This window comes from Nannospalax galili, unplaced genomic scaffold (assembly GCF_000622305.1).
Source record: "Nannospalax galili isolate Female #2095 unplaced genomic scaffold, S.galili_v1.0 scaffold529, whole genome shotgun sequence".
NCBI lineage: Eukaryota > Metazoa > Chordata > Mammalia > Rodentia > Spalacidae > Nannospalax > Nannospalax galili.
Window position 1 is genome coordinate 273,128 of NW_008360309.1, and position 21,945 is coordinate 295,072.

At 44.4% G+C, this 21,945-nt stretch overlaps 1 protein-coding gene across 1 annotated transcript; it reads right to left on the reverse strand.

Annotated features, from left to right (window-relative positions):
* Positions 1 to 211: 211 nt before the first annotated feature.
* Positions 212 to 20,017, reverse strand: LOC115068677 (zinc finger protein 709-like). Its single transcript, XM_029559337.1, has 5 exons — positions 19,863 to 20,017; positions 9,353 to 9,759; positions 7,064 to 7,190; positions 6,827 to 6,890; positions 212 to 6,315 (listed from the first exon to the last, which is right to left on the reverse strand). The coding sequence occupies exons 2-5, from the start codon at positions 9,389 to 9,391 to the stop codon at positions 4,932 to 4,934; spliced, it is 1,614 nt and encodes a 537-aa protein (XP_029415197.1). The 5' UTR covers positions 9,392 to 9,759; positions 19,863 to 20,017; the 3' UTR covers positions 212 to 4,931.
* Positions 20,018 to 21,945: the final 1,928 nt, after the last annotated feature.

Here is a 21,945-nt window from a genome sequence, read left to right on the forward strand (position 1 = left end):
CACATTATAGCCCATGGCCATGGAGGGCTAGCAAACGCAAGGTCCTTTTGAATATGGGAGCTCAATGTGTCGCCATCTGTCCAGTGGCAGCCCCCGTCAAGGGGTCCAGCAGCCAGGCCACATTTAAGTAGAAAGATTTTGAGGAGGCTTGCCAAAAGGGGCTGGCTCTAAGATGTTAGAGGACTTCCAGCCCATGGTGGCGCCCATGGTGGCCAGAGTGAGAAAGGAAGATTTTTTTTTTTTTTTTTTTTTCCTAACAGAAAACAGACCAAAAGAAAGACATTCCCAGACCGATAGGTCTGCTCAGTAAAGGAGGAAAGAGATGTCTCCATTGCTCCTCCAGGAGACCAACAGTTTGGTACAGAAAGGAGAAAAAAACCCTCAAAACTTACCCAAGGTTGAATCAGCTGGTGGTGGGTGCAGCCAGCACAATGGAGATGGTCTCACTAGAGTCACTCAAGGGAAAAGGGGTCCAAGGAGGGGAAACAGGGGAAAGGAAGGCGCAGAGAACCCCATGGGATAGCCCACACATCACATCAAAGTTCAGCACGAAGGAAGATGGACAGTGCAGGCTTTCGTTTGGGGAAATCTGCAAGGGGGTCAGTCACTCTAAGAACCAGAGAAGGCCACCTACACACAAGCCGGAGTCACTGCAGAGCAGAAGGAGGGGCAAGAAAAAGAGGATGAGAACTTTCCTTTCCTGGCCCACAGTTGACCACTGCTCAGGGGAACCAGTGAGTGGTCAGTTAATGATGTTAGGTGATTTATAAACATTTTTCCTGGATGGTCATTACTTGGGGTACACCCAACAGGGAAGGTAAGAATCTAGAGAAATAAGATACTTTACATCTAGGAACCAAAGTACTATAGTTATGGGAATTGTCACAGCTCAACCAAAATGGAGAAGCTTTAAAAAAGGGTGTAGCTCTGGCTAACCACCCTTCCAAGTGACTATTAACAGCCTATAAGTCAAGGGGGGGAGCTTCATGACCCTCCCTCCCCATGAAACTTGAATGTGCTCAATTTTGCACAGGTCTCCTGGGGACAATCGAAGGTGCTGGGATTGCAAGAAAATGAACGTTGTACTCTCCCTTCCTCCAGCATTTACATCATGTCTACCCCTTCTACCACACTGTGCCTTGAGCCTCAGAGGGGGTGAGAGAGATGCCCTACTTAGGGGTCAGTATGCAACAGCCACTTGCTCTCTGCACCTTGGTCTTAGCAGCAACTGCTGTCTACTGCAAAAGAGATTTGACATCTGGCAGTCCAGCATGCGAGGTCCAGAGCGGAGCAGCACTGTTGAGAACAATTCTACACTACATCCTGCACAGAACCGACAGGCACTGGAAGCTCGCCAGCGAGACGCTTCCAGCTCAGTCTCAGCTTGATTTCTCCATGTCCAACAACCAAGTATGCGGTCATCAGTCTTACTATCTGATTCCGGGGAGCAACTAACAGCAATGGCAACAATAGCCTGTACCGTTTGCAGGACCTGGGGGGGGGGGGGGGGCTCCAAGGCAAGCAACTCCTAGAGAGGCAGCCCACTGCATTTTCACCAAAATAACTATCTTCTGAGAGCATCATACACTCAGGCTGCCCTCAAACTTTTCAACCACTGTTTTAATATGTACAGGTACAGGTGGTTGAGGACTTTTTGAAAAATTATATGTACACCATGCATGTTTGTGAGTGGTTATGTGCACATAAGTAAAGGTGCCTGCAAAGGCCAGAAGAGGAACTAAAAGCCTTGGATCTGGAGTTATAACCACTTGTCAGCCATTCAACACAGGTGCTGTGAATAGACCTATGGTGCTCTACAAGAGTACTATGTAATCCTAACAACTGAGCTGTCTGTCTACCCCAGGTGTTGAGGATTTTCTCAAGACCTTCACAAGTGTCTCTGGACCTTGCACTCTGTAAACTGTGTTCCAATCTTCACTCTTTAAGCTCATTCAAATGCTTTCCTAAATCTGTGGAACACTCCAAAGTTAGCATTATATCATCTAAGAAATTAACCCTTTTCAAACCTTTTGGGAGAGTGGGCAGATTCACCAAAGGCTCACAGCCCACGCCAAGCCTGTCAAACTGTCTGAAACTAAAGGGACAATAAATAAAACATTAACAAAGTACAAGACAGTAAGAAAAGACTGCATCATTTTTGCCAATTGTTTCCTAAAAAGATCACTGTTGAGCTGGCGGCATAGCTAAATTGGTAGAATGCTTGCCTTAGTATGCAAAAAGCCCGTTATCCCCAGAACCACATGAAACTGAATGTGGTGGTTCATTCCTGTAATCCCAGTTGTTAGGATATGGAGGCAAGTGGATCACAGGTTCAATGTCATCCTGGGCTACACACTGGAGTTTCAGACCATCTATGCGGTGGCATAGATGGGAGGTACTACTACTACCTTAGCCAGTCCTACATTTGCCAGTCATTCATGAGCCATCCTGTATCCTCATCCAGACTGCTGCCACAGGCCTGTCACATATCCCTCACCCTAGCAGGTTTGGTGAAGGAAGGGGCTGCTTCTTACTCTGAAATTGGTGTAGGGTCAAGAAGCAGCTCAGAGAGGCTCTCACCTGCTGTAACCCCACAGGCTCCCTGGGTCTGATAGTCTCTGGGCCCAAGCTGCAGCACAGTGCTGCCTCTTCATTAGATGCCCTTGGCGGCTGAGAGGTCCCTGGGATGGGCTCTAACAATTACATTCACAGTATACTTTCTTGCAGGAGAGCATACACCTTACCCTGGAGGAATAACTGCTTACCTCTAGGAAAAGCTTAGATTCATTCAGCTGTACTGCTCTGTCATTGATTATCTTCCATAAACATTTGCTCAAGCTTCAAACCTCCCAAAGGCGGGATATCTGATTGTCAGTTTCCTGTGGTGACCTATCAGACATGCCGTATTGATCGGACCTTCACTTCCTCTGTATTCCAGGTCAGACCTGAGAGGAAGCGTCTACCACTTTAACCTCACTCTTTCCTAGCTCTTCAATTCTTTCCATGGGTTCCAGGTTTTGGATCCCAGGAGCAGCAATTTAGCATAGACTTGATTTGTGATCTCTCGCCCTTAGGTTACCCTCGGCTTTAAGAAATGGAAGTCATCTCTTCCATCTTTCTCTCCCTTTTTTCCCTCCATTTCCCCTGCCAATTCAAAGGCTAAAGTAGAGAAGAGCTTTTGCATGTCTTTTACTTGTGTAATTCCTGTGTTATGTGGGTAAATTCATGATGCGCAGACAGTTCAGCCTCAGTTACATGTCTCGTTACCTGGAACAAGGGGCATGCATCAGATGCCACAGTCTACTGAACAATTCTGTCCCACATACGCTACTTTCAGGGGCTGTAGCTATTCTGGCTTGTCAGTCACATGGTGGAGGGTAAGATGTCCCCCATACCTCATTCATCATGGAGTGTGCCATGTTACAAGGAGGTTGCACAGCGGGGATGCCACACTGGAAAGGACAGCCATGTTGGGTTTACCACCATGGAAGCTCCATCCTGAGAAATCTTAGCTTCTGTGGAATGTCTTAGCACACCCATCCGAGACAAGGCAAGGAAGTGCTCCTACCAAATTCATCTCTGGCTCTGCTGTGCACCATGATCACGTACTGTCTTAGTTTCATTTCTGTTGCTATGATAAAATACCCTGACAAAAACAATTTAGGGGAGAAAAGGTTTATTTTAGTTTACAGTTCCAAGTTACACCCCATTACTGTGAGGAAGTCACAATGGCTGGAACTTGAGAAAGCTAGTCACACTGTCTCCACATCATGAAGCAGACAGGAGAGAATGCCTGTGTTCAGCTCCTCCTTTTTCATTCGGTTCAGGGCCTGGCTATAAAATGGTCCTGTCTGCATTCAGGATGGGTCTTCCTACCTCACATAACCCAAGTAAGAAAACGCCCCACAGGCAGGCGCCAAGTCTAATCCAGACATTTGTCATTTGAGACAAATCTCCAGATTTTATCAAGCTAACAACTAAAACTAACCATAATTCCAGACCCTGTCAACTTGACACAGAAACACAACACTTTAAGATGTAGCTTCCCCCCTTGTTCCTGAAGTCTCGTGTTAATGTAAAACATAGTCCAACTTTAAAAGTCCTTATAGTGTGAACTTTTTCTGAAGACACAGAAAGGTATATTCATCCCAGATAGGGTACCAGTGACAGGAACAAAAAATGATTCCACCCAGTGTAGCTTGGAGAACTACTGAGTTTAATAGGAGTTATTTACAGGAACATGGGCAACTTTTGGGCAGCTACTCTACTGAAGAAAATATCTGTCCATCTCTCTGCATCCATTAACTTGCCACATTCTTTACACTTACAAGGCTTACCACACCATCAATTATTGTATGTCTGTGAAAGAACTGTGATCTCTGCAAGCCTCACAGCTTTGTCTCTATGCACAGGATTGGTTCCAGTATGGGATTATTCAGGGAGCCTAAGGGAGCAACAACATCTAAAAGCTTTCAAAAACTGCTTACGTTCACATCGGGTTTTTTCTCCAGTATGAATTCTTTCGTTACTAAAGGGACCTGTGACACCTGAAGGCTTTACTCTATTGTTTACATTCATGTTTTTTTCACCACTATGAGTTCTTTCATGTTTTTAAGGCAAATAGGGATAAACGAAAGATCAGCCATATTTTCTACCTTCACAGGCATGGGCATTTCCCCAGAATCAATTACCTTATCTCTCTGAAAGGAAGTGCAACAGGTGACAGACTTACAACATTGCTTACAACAATCATATGAATTTATGCCAAGTAGAATTCCTTCATGCATTTGCAAGGAACTATGACCCCTGAAGGCTCTAACACGTTGTTTACATAGAAAAATCTGTCATCATCTTGAATTCTTGTGTTTTATGTGACTGGCAATAGTTTTACACTGTTCACATTCATTGGGTTGTTGCCAGCGTAAGTTCTTTCATGCATCTGAAGGAAACGGGGATAAAGGAAGTAGATAGTCTTGACATTCATAGGGGTTTTCCACAGCATGAACAGACTGATGTCTCTTAAAGGAACTGTGACTGCTGAAGGATTTACCACACTGCACACACTGATAAGGCTTCTCCCCAGTATGTCTTCTTTCATGTGATCGAAGATAGGAGCGATGTGTAAATGTCTTACCACAATCTTTACATTCATAGGGTTTCTCTCCAGTATGGTTTCTTTCATGAAATCGAAGATAATTGTAACTTGAAAAGGCTTTATCACAGTGTTTACATTTATAGGGTTTTTCTCCTGTATGAGTTCTTTCGTGTAATCGTAGGGATGACTGACATCTAAAGGCTTTACCACATAGTTTACATTCAAAGGGTTTTTCGCCAGTGTGCGTTCTTTCATGCACTTGAAGTGAAGAGGGGTAAATGAAGGACTTACCACACTGTTTACAGTCATACAATGTTTCTCCGCCATGAATTATTTTATGTCTATAATAGGAAGCCTGACATCTGAAGGCTTTACCACAGTGTTGACATTCGTAGGGTTTTTCTCCAGTATGAATTTTTTCATGTAATCGCAGAGAAGTAAGCCATCTAAAAGTTTTGCCACATTCTTTACATTCATAGGGTTTTTCTCCAGTATGAATTCTTTTATGTAATTTAAGGGTCCTGACACGTCTAAAGAATTTACCACATTGTTTACATTCAAAGGGTTTTTCTCCAGTATGAACTCTTTCATGTAATGTAAGTGCCCTGCGATTTCTAAAGGTTTTGCCACATTCTTTGCATTCACAGGGTTTTTCTCCAGTATGAATTCTTTCATGTAATTGAAGGGCACTAAGATATGTAAAGGCTCTATTACATTGTTTACACTCATAGGGTTTTTCTCCAGTATGAATTCTTTCATGTAAATGAAGGGCACTGAGCCCTCTAAAGGCTTTACCGCAATCTTTACACACAAAGGGCTTTTCTCCGGTATGAATTCTTTCATGTAACTGAAGGGCACTGGGGTATCTAAAGGCTTTCCCACACTGTTGACACTCATAGGGCTTTTCTCTTGTGTGACTTTTCTCATGTTTTTGATGTGAACTGGAAGAACTCAGAGCTTCATCACACTGATTACCTTCCTCTTTTTCTACAGTTTGACTTCCTCCACACTGCTTGTAATCATAGTTGTGTTGTCCATTGTAAGTTAGGTGATACAGTCCAAAGGATTTTAAACATACCTCACATACAGCAGGTCCATTCACAGTGTTAGTGTCCACATAGCCTTCAATATTTGTTAGAAAATTAGAGTCTTCATATGGCTTATTTTCTTCATATTCCTCCTGCTCCTCTGGTACATATTCAGAGTCAGATATGACATGCCTATTAAAAGATGAATGGCACATGAAAATTTCTCCACACACACTGCTGTTCATATTGAGATCGGCTATGTGGGATAAGGTTGCTCAACATAACTACCTTCTTCACTATCATAAAGTATCTGTGAAATGTAGCTATGTAAAAACTGATAAGCAATATTTGTTTTACTAATGTTTGCTCAATAGAACATCTTGTACAACCTGCTACCAAAACCAAGCAAAGTGTATGCCTTCTGCAGAAAGTCTGAAACTCAATGGATTGATGCTCTACAATATGGCTCTCACAGAACTCAGATCAAAGCACTGCCATTCGCTAATACAGAGTCCTAGAACTGGTTCCAAATGAAAGGCTACACAAAAACTGAAACTTACATGGAAGGATATTTTGGTGAAAAGTTTCTACTGATGAATAAATGCAAAGTTGTGCTTATTTGTTTTGACAGCCTCTCTTAAACTTTTATGGTACATTAAAATTTCTTCAAGGGATATTTCTTCCACTTGTACATGCGAATTACCTTAGATTTATTTCAGGATCTTCCCAATGGTCTTCAATAGGCTCATCCTCTTCCCATTCGTATCCTAAAATGTAGTCCCAGAAATTTTGTTAAATTAGAAATTACTGAAAAGTTAAGTGTATAGCCTCATTGCACTGCAGTTATGCCTTATGTATTCAACACATAATCACAGAGACCATCAATAACCAAGAAACATGTTCCCTAATTTACTAAGTGAAGGTGAGATGATATTCTTACCTACAGCAGTGAGATTCCTGCAGGTTTCCAGCATCACATCTCCGTAGAGAGTCTTCTGAGAAGGATCCAGCAAATCCCACTCTTCCTGGGTGAAGTTCACAGCTAGATCCTCAAAGTTCACCAAATCCTAAAACATCCCATATTTGTGTATAAAGAACAAGTGAAAATGGCAGGGTTACAAATGTTTTCATTTGATAGTATGTTCACATAATTCTGTGGTTTCTGCACATTAATCCATGACACAGCTTTGCTGGTCTGAAGGAGTAACTTCTGTGAGACAGTGCACAGACCTAAGTGGTAAGAGCAAATCACTCTGAATAAACGAGTCATACGAACACTGTGGCACTTTTCTGGAGTCTTATTTTCCTTCTGAAGACTACTAATCACTTCCAAATTCCCTTGAACTGAAGTCAAAGATGGCTATTATCCGTCATGTAGATTCTGGGAACCAAACCCAGGTCTTCTGGAAAAGCAGTCAGTGCCCTTAACCGCTGAGTCATTTCCCCAGCCTTGGACTCAAGGTTCATCACTCAAGTCAGCCTTGGACACCAAAGAAAAAAATCCCAAGAAAGCTCAATGAATAGATGACTTCTGAGCACACCAGGAGATTCAAACAGGGACTACAGAGATAGCTCAGCATTAAGAGCCCTTGCTGCTCCCCTCCAAAGGGCCCAGGTCCAGTTCCCCACACCCGTATCACAACAGGTTGTAACTCCATTTCCAGGAGATGCAACACCCTCTTCTGCCCTCCACAGGTACCTGAACACACATGGTATATACACACTCAGACATACACAGATACGCACAAATAAAAAAAAATTTAAATGGGGGGAGGGCCCTCGAGATGGCTCAGCAGTTAAGAGTACTGGCTGCTCTTGCAGGACCCAAGTTCAGTTCCCAGCACCCATATGGCAGTTAACAACTGTCTGTCCAGTTCCAGAGAATTCAACAACCTCTTCTGACCTCTGTAGGCATTTTATGACACAAATGCAGTTACATGCAGGCAATACACTCATATACTAAAAATAATAAAAAAACATTTTTAGCCAGGTGTGGTGGCACTCGCCTTTAATCCCAGCACTCGGGAGGCAGAGGCAGGCAGATCTCTGTGAGTTCAAGGCCAGCCTGGTCTACATACTGAGTTCTGGGACTCACTCATAGTGAGTGCTGGGACTAAAGGCGTGCACCACCACGCCCCACAATTCAAATATTTTTAAATAGCCTTTGTATCTGACTTCTGGTTCTCTGCCTAGGTCTTATGTTATGCTTTTCTATAAAATCATCCCTGCTCCCAGCAAGATGCAATCTTTCCCCTGTTCAAAGAGTTCCAACTTCACTTTTACTTGTCTCTTACCCTTACTCCTCCCTCACTTTGCTTTCAAAGAACCCTGGCTGTAAAATGTAAGCCAACATTTGAAGTCACCCACACTGGAGGAGTACCACAACCGCCACACCAAACAACCCCACTCAGCTCAGTGAGCAGATAAATCATTGCCACAAATCCTTAAATAGCAGTTATGCTTATCTCTTTAGGGGAGGAGATAGAAACGGGCAAGCAGTTTAATGGCATGGCTTTTCCTTTCTCTTCTCCATGTCTACTCTCTAGACAGATGCCAAGATTTACAGCTTTCCTGCTGAGGTTTTTTTTTTTTTCCCCCTTAAAAGCTCGAACAAAATCTTCCTCAAGCTTCTTTTTGAGTTCATTCTTAAATTCTTCTATTAACGTGACTAAGAAATCCAACAGGGGACCTCAATTTCTCTGGCAACATGTGGCACCTCTGGCAGGACTCTCTATATATAACATTACTTATTGTTACTAACTAAAGCACATTACTGAGTCACTATTTTTAAAAATTTTATTATTTTTATTTTATGTGTGTGAGTGTGTTGGCTGCATGTATGTGAGTGCACCCGTGTTGTGCAGTGCCATGGAGGTCAGAAGAGGGCTTCGGATTCCCCTGGAACTGGAGTTAAGGACGGTTCGTAGCCACCATGTGGGTGCTAGGAATCGAACCCAGGTCCTCTGTAAGAGCAGTCAGTGCTCTTAACTGCTGAGCCATCTCTCTAGCCCCAAGTCACTATTTTATGTCTTCAATGGTGAAGAAAACAGAAAATGTCCTTTTACAGTGGTTAAGAAGCAGAGACTAAGAGAATGGTGATTTTAAAATGCTTAAAGTATACTCAAAAGAAAAACGGGACACAGGTGGTCTTCTAGAGAAATGAACTGACAGGATAAACATATATTACAAGGGAATTTATTAGATTATTTATTATTTATTAAGCCATTACCTGGTCCGGCCTAGATAGTCCAACAATGGCTGTCTCCATGCTGGAGAGGCTGATGACCTGGTAGTTGCTCAGTCCACAAGGCTGGAGACTCAGCTCTCAATCGGGTGGAGAAGGCCTGGAAGATTCACCGACAGCCTCTGATGTTCAGTCCACACTGGAGGCCCAAGAAGCTGAGTTCCGACGTCAGTGAAGGACGGCTGAAGGACGGCGGTGGTGGCAGCGGCGGTGGTAGCGGCTGCGGCAGCAATGGGACAGGGACTCACCCTCAAGAAGTGAAGGCGGGCAGGGAGGCAGCACTGCTTCTGCCTTTGTCTTCTTTCTATGCCGGCCACTTCTGAAAGCACCACCCACGCTGGGGGAAGAGTCTTCTCTCCTCAGTTAGTCCTTCCTGAAATCACCTGGCAGACCTGCCCAAAGACACGTCTCTTAATTGATTACAGATCCAATCAAGATTAGCCATCACCCAGCAAAATAGCAATATCCGGGACCTGGACCCACACTGAATGTGTTCCCTGACTTTCCACCCACACAACCTCCAGGTCTGTCTCCACCCACCGGCTCACACTCATACTGGACTGATCTCTGAGACTAAATATGTCCTGGGCTACTGGAACTTTCTGTCTCCTCTCAATAGGAATCTACAGTTTCTCATCTACTGATACTTCCATATGTAACCGTCTGTATCACACTGCTGGCCAAATCCTGACCTAAGAGCCATGACTCAAGCTCTGCTGAAGCCCCTGGGCTCAGAGGACAGGTCCTACCTGAGGCTGCTTCCTAGGGCTCAAGCCCAAGCTGGAAAGAGGCCATGCAAGGTAAAAGTTTCCAATTTGAGGTTCTGAGTTGGTCAGCTCTGAATTTTTACTGTTCTCAGCACTTCCCTGGCCTTCATTTGCATCACTGGGAACATCTCTTTCTCTGAGCTCCGCTGGAGGCCAGTGACTATCTGTTTTCTACTCTCTAACTATACTCTTGCCACATAGCTCAGGGTATTATTTATGATTGCAAAGTATCAATAAAACAAAAACCAGTAACATAGTAATATAAATTGGGTCTGGAGAGATGGCTCAGCAGTTAGAGCAATGGCTGCTCTTGCAGAGGACCGGGGTTTGATTCCCAGCACCCACATGGTGGCTAACAACTGACTGTAACTCCAGTTCCAGGAGAATCATGCGCAACATGGGTATACTTACATACATGCAAGCAATACACGCATACACATAAAAATAAATATTTGGGGTTGGGGATTTAGCTCAGTGGTAGAGCACCTGCCTAGGAAGCGCAAGGCCCTGGGTTCGGTCCTCAGCTCCAGAAAAAAAAAAAAATCAAGTATATATACTTAATAATAAAAATCAAGAAATAGGGGCTAGAGAGATGGCTCAGCGGTTAAGAACACTGGCTGTTCTTGCAGAAGACCCAGGTTCGAATTCCAGCACCCATGGCAGCTAACGACTATCTGTAACTCCAGTTCCGGGGGATCCGATGGCCTCTTCTGTCCTCCATGGGCACTGCATGACATGGGTGCACTTACATACATGCAGGCAATACACTCATAAACAAATAAAAAAGAATTTCCTCTGCCCCTGCATAGGATACTGTGCCTGGGACTTGCTTAAATAAGACAGGAAATGTCTGAAGGAAAAAAAAGGATAGAGAAAGCACAGATGACCTCACTAGTAAGTTTTTCCAAGCAGTTAAGAATACACACCAATCTCGTATAGTATGTTTCAGGAAAACACACACTTCATAATTTAAATTATCAGGTCAATATTCTACCACAAAAACAAGTTAGGCACACAATCACTAGCAAACAAAATCTTCAAATGTATTTTCTGGCGAGTAGAGGGTTGAGACAGGGTGTCTCCCTATAGCCCCAGATGGCCTGGAACTCACTATATAGTCCAGGCTGGCCTCATCTCAGAAATCCACCTGCCTTTGCCTCCTGAGTGCTGGGATTAAAAGCCTGTGCAACCAAGTACAGCCAAATATTTTTTAAAATAACACACAAGCTACGCATGGTGGTGCACAATTTTGACTTAAGAATTCAGGAGTCTGAGGCAGTAGGAATGCCAAGAGCTCCAGTCCATCCCAGGGCACAGAATAAGACCTTGTCTCAAAGTTCAAAACACACCCTGGTGGGGGCTGGAGAAATGGTTCAGTAGTTAAGAGCACTTGCAGAGGACCTGGGTTCAGTTCCCAGTACCTACACGGCAGCTAACAACTGTCTTATAGACAGTTCCAGTTCTTACAGACAGATCCCCAGTTCCAGAGGGATCCAACGCCCTCTTCTGGCCTCAGGCGAAACACTTATACACATAAAATAAATAGTTAAGAAAAAAAAAAAAAACAATCCACATGCTGTGGGTGACAGTACTACAGCATAAGCTTAGCACATACAAAAGCCTTCGTTCAGGCCCTCATATCCCTAGACAAATGTGATTTCTTACTATGTGGAAAATATGGATCCTTAAATTTGCAGACAAGTATTCCAGTCACCACATATCGCTAATGCATCTTTCAATTCTCATCAATGAAGCTCTCTCATGCAACAGAGGGCCAGAACACAAAAGGCCAAAAATGGCCAAAACACAGAGAATAAGAGTCAACAGAATGTGGGTCCTTAGGACAGGATTCCTATATTAAGGTCAACCCACCCAGGGCTCAGGGACCATTAAGAGGATGGGGAAAGATTCTAAGAGCCAGGAGGAAGTACATGACTGTACGGAAAAGGTCCTACAGGCACCTGGGACCCTTATACAAACCTACAGCAATGGTGTCAACATGCACAAGACCCATGCAAACTTAGGCAGACAAAAACCCAGTACAGAACTGTGGAAATGAACAGCAAGCCCCAATCTTAGTTGAAGAATTATTGGTAGCCGACTGCTGCTGGGTGAGAAAGAGCTGATCTTCTTGAAGGGAGAAACTCTAGATAGGCTGACTAAACCCTGGTGGATGAAAATGCACTGAGCAACATCTCAGAATACTATCTTTACATAATAGGCCTTTAATACAAATGACAAGAGTATATGAACTCCAGTGGGGGTGCTAACGGGAGTGTGCCAAAGGAGAAGGGGGTATAAAGATGATTTTATGTATGAAATACACAAAAATTCAATAAAAAATTAAAAAGAGCCTTGGTTCAATCCCCATAACCCAAAAGAAAAAAATTAAAAATCAATGTAATACAACATATCAAGTTAAATCACAAAGTCACATGATCATATCAATAGGGGAAAAACACAGCAAGAAAAGGTAAGATGGGGCAGAGAGAAGAGGCAGTGAGATGGGGAAGAGGGAGCAGTGAGATGGAGAAGAGGGGGCAGTGAGATGGGGAAGAGGGGGCAGTGAGATGGAGAAGAGGGGGCAGTGAGATGGGGAAGAGGGGGCAGTGAGATGGGGAAGAGAACCAGGTGGGCGTGGAACAAATAAAACAATGTATGAAAATGCCGTAAGAAACGGGTTACTTTATAGGTTAATTATATGGGCCTGCTCAGTGAAAAGACCCCTCCCACCAAACCTGACAATATCCAGGCCCCTAATGGTGGAATGAGAACTGACTCCTCTAAGTCCTCTGACGTATATAAGGGCACCATGGCATGAATCTGCCCACACACATTCATATCCATACAAATACATATACATACAATAACAGAAACATTATAAAAATTGAAGAAAAATTTAAAAATTCAATTATTTGGGCTGGAGAGATGGCTCAGCGGTTAAGAGCACTGACTGCTCTTGCAGAGAACCCGGGTTCAATTCCCAGCACCCACATGGCGGCTACAAACCATCCTTAACTCCAGTTCCAGGGGAATCCAACACCCTCTTCTGACCTCCATGGCACTGCACGACACAGGTTCATTCACATATATACAGGCAACACACTCATACACAAATAAAAATTCAATTATTCAAAAGGGAGGGGATACTGAAAAGATGGCTCAGTCGTTAAAAGCACCTGCCACTCTTTCAGAGAACTCAAATTCAGCTCCCAGCAGTCGCAGTTCACAACCACCTGTAATTGCAGCTCCAGTTGACCTGACACCCTCTTCTGGCCTTCATGTGGCACACATACATACACATAATAAAATAATTTAAAAAAAATTTTTTTATTAATCCCAGCACTTGGGAGGCAGAGGCAGGTGGATCTCTGTGAGTTCGAGGCCAGCCTGGTCTACATAGTAAGTTCCAGGTCAGCTGGGGCTACAAGGAGACCCGGTCTCAAAAAGACCAAAAAAATTTTTTTAAAAAAAAGCTGACTAAAGGGGCTGAAGAGATGGCTCATCAATTAAGAACACTGGTTTTTCTTGCAGAAGACCCAGGTTCGAATCCCAGCACCCACATGGCAACAAACAACTGTCCATAACTCCAGTTCCAGGGAATCTGACAGCCTCTTCTGATCAATACGGGCATTGCACGACACAGGTGCACTTACCTACATGCAGGCAATACACACATACAACATAAAATAAAAAAAATAAAATAAAAAATAAAAAGCTGACTAAAAATATCATTGTAAAAATGGCAGCGGTCCCGAGGCTTTGCAGAATTTTATCAAAACATAATAACTATCAGTTATAAAAGGGTAGGTTAGATGATCATTAAAAAAACAGCACAACTAGGCAGGTATGGGAGCACGTGCGTGTAATCTCAGCATCTGAAGGAGAGGCAGGAAGACTGCTCCCACTTCAAGGCCAGCCTGGGCTACAGAGTGAGACATCTCAAGAAAACAAAAACCCTATAAATTATGAATCCCTTCATCCCTAAAGTCCACTGTCCCTTTTCCAATCTCCTGACTTGACATCTACAGGTGCTCCAAGTTAAACACACAAATCTAAAGTTTGACCCTAAGATCTACATGACAGAAAACGTGTTTATCTTGTTAGGCCAAGTTATCACATTATTTTTTTCTAGCTTCATCCATTAACTTGTAAATTTCAAAATTTCATTTTTCTTTACAGATGAATAAAATTCCATTATATATGTATATATCACATTTTTATTAGGTTGAGGAACATCTAGACTGTTTGCATTTCCTGGATATTATGAATAGAGCAGCAATGAACATGCCTATGCAAGTAGTTCCTATGGTAGGATATGGAATCCACCGGTACATGGCCAGGAGTGTTAGAGCTAGGTCATATATAAATGTTTGGTTTTGGTTTTGGTTGTTTTTTGGTCTTTTGAGAGAGGGTCTCCCTGTAGTCACAGCTGGCCTGTAAACTAGGCTGGCCTCCAGCTCAGAAGAGTCTCCCTGCCTCCTAGGAGTGCTTGGATTAAAAGGCGCACATTATACACCGGACTTGAATTTTAAAAATAAGAAGAGTTAAAAGAGAGATACTCGGGGTTCGGTGGCATACACCTTTAGTCCCAGCACTCATGAGGCACAAGCAGGCAGATGTCTGTGAGTTCAAGACCAGCCTGGTCTACACAACAAGTTCCAGGCCAGCCTGTCTCAAAAAGACCAAAAAAAAAAAAAAAAAGACAGAGATACCCTGCATGTCTAGGTAATGCTGCTCCTGAAAGGCAATGTTCACTAAACCAAACCTTAGGTATGCCATGCCTCCTTCAATGAGTCAGGGAAGCCCCAGAGCTTTCGCAGCTGGGTGATAAGCTCTTCTGAATGAAGACACCACACACTTGAGTTGCAGTGCAGAGAACTGAGGTGGAAGCTTTCTCCCTGGTGGTTAGCTTTCACAGTACTGGTCGTTGTTATGCAGGCTGCTGGGGCAGAAAAGACATCAAAGGTCTTACCCAGCTGTGAACCCAACAATCTACACCACCAACCTGCCAAGCAAGATATGCTCACTTGTGCAACAGTAGCACCACTGTTATGCCAGCTGCTCTGTGATTACCTTTGAGGGCTACTCCAAAAGAGAGAATCCTTACTGGCACTGCAAACCCAGTAAAAAAAAAACAACAAAAAAACATCTGAGGGCCTGTCTTAGGCCCTGCGGTGAACTTATTATTGTTTAGCTAAATTGTCAGAGCCAAGATACCTTCTCAGTATTTGTGTGTACACCCACAGACAAATGCTGCTCCCAGCCTTTATCAGCAGTCTCACTCTACAGCGCATGACAGTGAATGCAGATGCTTGACTGATCTGAGTGACATGGCTCACATGGCTCGGTGATCTGGCTCACTGAACCAGACATGGATTATCCCACCTCCAAGGCTCAAGGATCACTACAGAAGATGGATGGGGCAGAAAATGTAAGAGCCAGAAGATAGGAGAAGGAATATAAAATGCTGACTTCTGGGCATGGCAGAGCTAATGCCCGTCACGACCTGACAGCAACGGTGGCTACCCTGCAATGGGCCTACACAAGACTGGGCCCATCAACGATCAATCATGGGTCCCTACTCCTCCTTGAAATATTGACTAGTGGGAGCTGGAGAGATGGCTCAGCAGTTAAGAACATTGGTTGTTCTTGCAGAACAGGTTCGAATCCCAGCACCCACATGGCAGCTAAAAACTGTCCGTAACTCCAGTTCCAGGGGATTCGATAGCCTCTTCTGACCTCCACAGGCATTGTACTACACAGGTGCACTCATCTACATGCAGGCAATACACGCATACACATAAAATAAAAATAAATAAAAAATTAAAAAAAAAATACTGACTACTGATGGATTCTGAGGGAGGGTCTTGAGTTGCGTGCCCAATGAGCTCCAATGAATAGAGCCAAACCCATGGTCACACATACACATGATCCTGGTTAAAATTGTCTCAGGGGCTGGAAAGATGGCTCAGTGGTTAAGAGCACTGGCTGCTCTTGCAGAGGATCCAGGTACAGTTCCTAACTCCCACATGACTAAAAGCCACCCTTAACTCCAGTTCCAAGGGATCCAATGCATCCTTCTGGCCTCCATGGGCACTGCATGGACATAGTGCACTTACATACATGCAGGCAAACACTTATACACAAAAAATGAAAATAAAATTTTTTGTTTTTTGGTCTTTTTGAGACAGGGTCTCCCTGTAGCCCCAGCTGTCCTGGAACTCACTACGTAGACCAGGCTGGCCTCAAAATCACAGAGATCCACCTGCCTCTGCCTCCCGAGTGCTTGGATTAAAGGCGTGCGCCACCACACCCGTGAAAATAAATTTTTAAAAAAATTTTGAGTCTCAGCACGCCTTTAATCCCAGCACTCGGGAGGCAGAGGAAGGCGGATCTCTGTGATTTTGAGGCCAGCCTGGTCTACATAGTGAGTTCCAGGACAGCTGGGGCTACAGGGAGACCCTGTCTCAAAATGACCGGAAAAAAAAAAAAAAACAAAAAACAAAAAACAGCAAACCAAATAAGAATATAATATGCCACAATCAGGTGGAAATTAGGGCAGGTATGCAACACCAATTCAAACTTCAAAACTCAGGCTGCAGGTAAAGCTCATTAGCAGGGCTTATGATTAGCATGACCAGGGTTCAAGTCACAGCACCCAAAAAGCAAAAATTAAAAAAATAAATAAAAAAAATAAAAATCAATGCAATCCCATATCAGTAAGTTACAAAAATCTTATAATTACACAAATATTTAAAAAAGAAAAAACTGTCAAGAAAAGGAAAGAGAATAACTGAGATTCAGAAGAAAACATACTGTCTTTGTCCACAGAAAATCCCAAGAAATCAAGAAAATCCTAAGAAATTAATAAGACACTACAGCATATACAAAAGCCCATCCATTTCCTTTGTATCAGGAATACACAAGGGGCTGTGAAAACAAACATACTGCTTATAGACCAGCAAGGAGAAAAGCCTACAGAAAAATACAAACGTAACAAAGAACTACAGATACAAACTACAACTTTCTTTGTAACTTGATAAAGGGAGTAGTGCTACAAGGTCTTGGATACCAATTGCTGAGATCAGGCTGTGTTCTGTTCCATGTGACCGCCACACTGTGCAAAACAGTTTTCAGACTGTGCCTTGACTTGAGAGACTCCATTTTACAAGCAGCTTTTGACTCCATTTTGAGGGAAGAGAATGCCTACAGCCCCTGGGCAGATCCACAAACACCACACACCATCTGTCCACCCATGCAGTACAGACTGAAGACTTAGATAAAGGGTTTGTTCCTGGGAGTAGGACATCAGCCACTCTATAAATTTATCAGGGTGAACTGAGAATATAGGGGTACACTGGAATATTAAAAATCCTTAAAGGGAATTCCCAACTGTCCTTGTGGCTTCAGCTTGGCTTGGTCCCTGACTGCTGATGTGACTAATTTGACTACCTGCTCATTCTACTGCTTGCCAGTCTGGACAAGGACCTCAAGGAGACGTTTTCCTCGCTGTGCCATCATTCTCCCAGCTGGACTCTGAAACTCTGCTCTCAAACTTGCTTCTTCCCTGTGGCTTCAGCCCAAGCACCCTGCCTACAGTTCACTGGTCTTGGACTCTTTACTTTTTCAATACAGATGCTACTAGCTTTTCTCTAGGGCCATTTCTGAGTCTTCTGAACTCTGCTTCAGCCTCCTAAATTCATTCTGTAAACTGGATATATGTATGTGTCTATGTTTCTGGCACTACACACTCAACACAGGAAGTCTCAATACTGTCAGTTTTCAGTTTGAACTATAGTTAACATAATTAATAAAAATATAAACAATTGCATGCCTTTAATCCCAGCACTCAGGAAGCAAAGGCAGGCAGATCTCTTGGGAGTTCAAGACCAGCCTGGTCTACATAGCAAGTTCCAGGCCATCTGTGGCTACAGGGAGACCCTGTCTCACAAAGACCAAAAGGGGGGGGGGGACCAAAACAATTTTAGAAAACAGATTATTAAAGGTTATATGGAAATATTTTTTAAAAGGGAGGGGGAGTCTGGAGAGATGGCTCAACACTTAGGAGCATTTGCTGCTCTTGCAGAGGGCGCTAACACCCACACATGACTCATAAACATCTGTAATCCCAGTTCCAGGAGATCTGATGCCATCTTCTGGCTTCCACAGGCACCAAGCACACATGCAGAAAAACAATCATACACATAAAGTAAAAAAAAAAAAATTTTAAATGAACCAGAATCTGCAGAGTGTGGTGACAGCACTTGGGAGGCAGATGCAGGAAAATATCTCTGAGTTGGAGGCCAGCCAGGTCTACATAGCTAGTTCCAGCCCAGCCAGGGCTACACAGTGAGAAACCCTATCTCAAAAAACAAAGGCTGACGGTTAAAAGGACATCCTGCTTTTCCAGAGGACCTGAATCTGATTACCAGCACCCACATTAGGTAATTCACAGCAGCCTGTAACTCCATCACTGCCATTACCTGCACAGACCTACACATGCATGCCTTTAATCCCAGCACTCAGGAGGCAGAGGCAGATGGATCCCTGTAAATTCAAGGCCAGCCTGGTCTACACAGTGAGTTCCAGGCCAGCTGGGACTACAGGGAGACCCTGTCTCAAAAAGACCAAATAATAATAATAATAATAACGATAAAAGAGCGGCTGGGGAGATGGGTGAGCGGTTGAGAACTGTTTGCTCCTGAAGAGGACCTTCATTCCTAGAACATGGCGGCTCCGTAATTCCAGTTCCGGAGGCTGTAACACCCACTTCTGGCCTCCCCTGGCATTGCATAGTACAGTTGCATACATACAGGTAAAACACTCATACACATTAAAAAAAATTTAAACTTAAAAAAATATATATTAACACAAAACCAGAACCGTGAAAACAATACGGAAAAATAAACTGCACACACATTAACACGTCTTTCGCATTTCCCATCAAACTACAATATTCAAGACACTGCTGTATTTGGGAAAGAGCAGATCCACAAATAGATCCCCCAAAATAAAATGCAAAAAAGAACTAGGCAAAAACGTATTTTCTCACCTTTTTTTCTTTTCTCTTTCTTTTGGTCTTTTTGAGACAGGGTCTCCCAGTAGCCCCAGCTGTCCTGGAACTCACTATGTAGACCAAGCTGGCCTCGATCTCACAGAGATCCGCCTGCCTCTGCCTCCCGAGTGGGGGGACTAAAGGTCTGCGCCACCAGACCCGGCTTTCAACTCACCTTTGCAAAGAAAATTCAATAAGCAGTCTGTTCCAGAACTTCCTCTGGAACGCGGAACACCTTTACAAAGAAACTCTTTGTCCACAGAATTAACAAATTTCACAAAATGAACTCAAAATGGACCCTAAAGTGAGCAGAGCCCAGCACATTGAAGACAACACAGAACCTAGCCTTTAGTTCAGCGACCCGCCTTCCAGGGAGACCCCAGAAGCCAGTGCGCCAGCACCAGACGGTGACGTCACCAACACGGAAGCTTCCAGGCGCAGGGCGGAGCCTCCCGCTCACCGCGCTCTACGCAGACAAGGCCCGAAAGCCGGAAGTGCCCAGGGGCGGCCGGGCGGGGATCCAGGTCTCCCCACCGACCGTACAGGACAGGGATCCGGCTGCCAGCGGGTCTGGCTGCTGCCTCGGTTGTCTGCCCGGCCCGGCCCAGCCCGCGGAGAGGACCCAACAGCGGCCGTCCCTGCGTCTGGGGACGGCCAACCCCACGCTCACCATGGCCCGGCTTCCGGCTCGCCCGCGCTCTTCTCAGTTCCCCGCAGCTGCGCTCGGCAGCAGAGTTCGCCACGGCACCCGCGCACACGCGGCGTCTCCCTCAGCCAAGGAGCAGACCCCACAGCATGGCGGCCGGAGACCGTCCGCCTCCCACCGCCCGCCCGCGCTCTTGATTGGACATCCGGTCCCGAAACCAGGATTGGCTAGGTCCGCCTCGCGAGGCTGAGTGGCAGGAAGAGCTCCCTAGGCGTCTTGCTGGACGGCCCGCCTGGGTGACTCTGACTGGCTCAGAAGGCCTAAGTGACAGCAACGGCTCCCTGAGGCGGTCCCGACTGGATGGCTCGCCCTGGAGGTTGTGATTGGCCAAGGTCGACCCGCGAGTACTGAGTGACAGGTGCAGTCCCCTAGGTGCTTCCGATTGGACGGCCGTCCCGAGCACTCTGATTGGCTTGTGAGGCCTGAGTGACAGGATCAGCTCTTGGGTGAGTGAGTACCGCCCTTTCCTGCCCTGGCTTCTGCCCCCAGTCAGGCTTGGGCCTGCTCCAGAATGATTTGCTTTGAAGCAAACCTTGTTCCTCCCTGGAAGAGCTGGGACTTTCGTCTTACAGATAGTAAGAGAAAGTCGTTAGTTTTCACAGTCCACTACATACAATCCATTGCAGTGATCCTTATGCCTTATAATAAGCTGGAAAGGCACACAACTCACCCCATAACAGATTGGAACAGGACTTGATGTCCTCCAGGGATCAGGAATTTCAGTAAGGCAAGCCAAGGATATGAGCCCTTTAAACAGTGGTACCTTTTTTAATCCAGTAAAATAACACTGGGAGGTGGAGACAAATGAATCAGGAGTTCAAGGCTATACTTTGTGAATAACAGAGGGAAACTCTGTGTCAAACACAAACTAAAGTACTTCCAGACCATTAAAGAGAGGACAAAAGATACTTGAAGGAACCCTCCTCACTGAAGAGGCTAGGCACACCCATGAGGCCACAGGAAAGACTAGAAGAGCACGTATGCAATAGTGTAAGAAACATTTCAGAACAACTAAATGTCCTTTTAATAACTCCAGATTGCAATGCTGTCAAGGCTATAGTCAAAATACACTAGGGGCTAGAGAGATGGTTCAGCAGTTAAGAGCACTGGCTGCTCTTGCTGAGGACAGGGATTCTGTTCCCAGCCCCCACATGGCAGCCCACAACTGTACATACCTCCAGTTCCTGGAGATCTGAAGCCCTCCTCTAGCCTTTGGGGAATTTCATGTACATGGGGCACTTACATACATGCTAGCAAAACACTCATACGCATAAAATTAAATAATTTTTTTAAAGGCTTAAGGGGGCTGGTGAGATGGCTCAGCAGTTAAGGGCACTGGTTGTTCTTGTAGAAAACGGGGTTCAAATCCCAGCATCCATAAGGTGGCTAACAACTGTCCATAACTCCAGTTTCAGGGGATCCGACACCCTGGTCTGTCCTCCACAGGAACTGCATGACACGGGTGCATTTACACACATGCTGACATAATACTCATAAAATAATCAATCAATAAATAAATAAATAATTAGTGTTTAAAGCCTTAAAGCTGGGCATGGTGGCACAAGCCTTTAATCCCAGCACTTGAGAGACAGAGGCAGGAGGGTCTCTGAGTTAAAGGCCAGCCTGGTCTATGTAACAAGTTCCAGGCAACCTGGGGCTACAGGGAGACCCTGTCTCAAAATAAAAAGGAAAGCAAACAAGCATATGTGGATATACTGATATCTGATAAAATAGACTTCTAAACAGAATACATCAGAAGAGATAAAGACAGTCTGATCATACTGATTAAGGGAACAATCTCTAAAGAGAATACTTGAATTCTACACATGCACATCAAATGTCAGCACACTCAATATCATGAAACAAACACTAGTGGATGCAGAAGCACAGATTGACTGTAATCCAAGAACAACGGGTATCTTCAATACCACATTGCCAATAGACACCTATGGTCAAGACAAAATATCAACAAAGAAACATCAGAGACAAATTACATTAGGAAGCCTGGTCCTATCATTACAATAATGTATCTGAAATACTGCCAAAT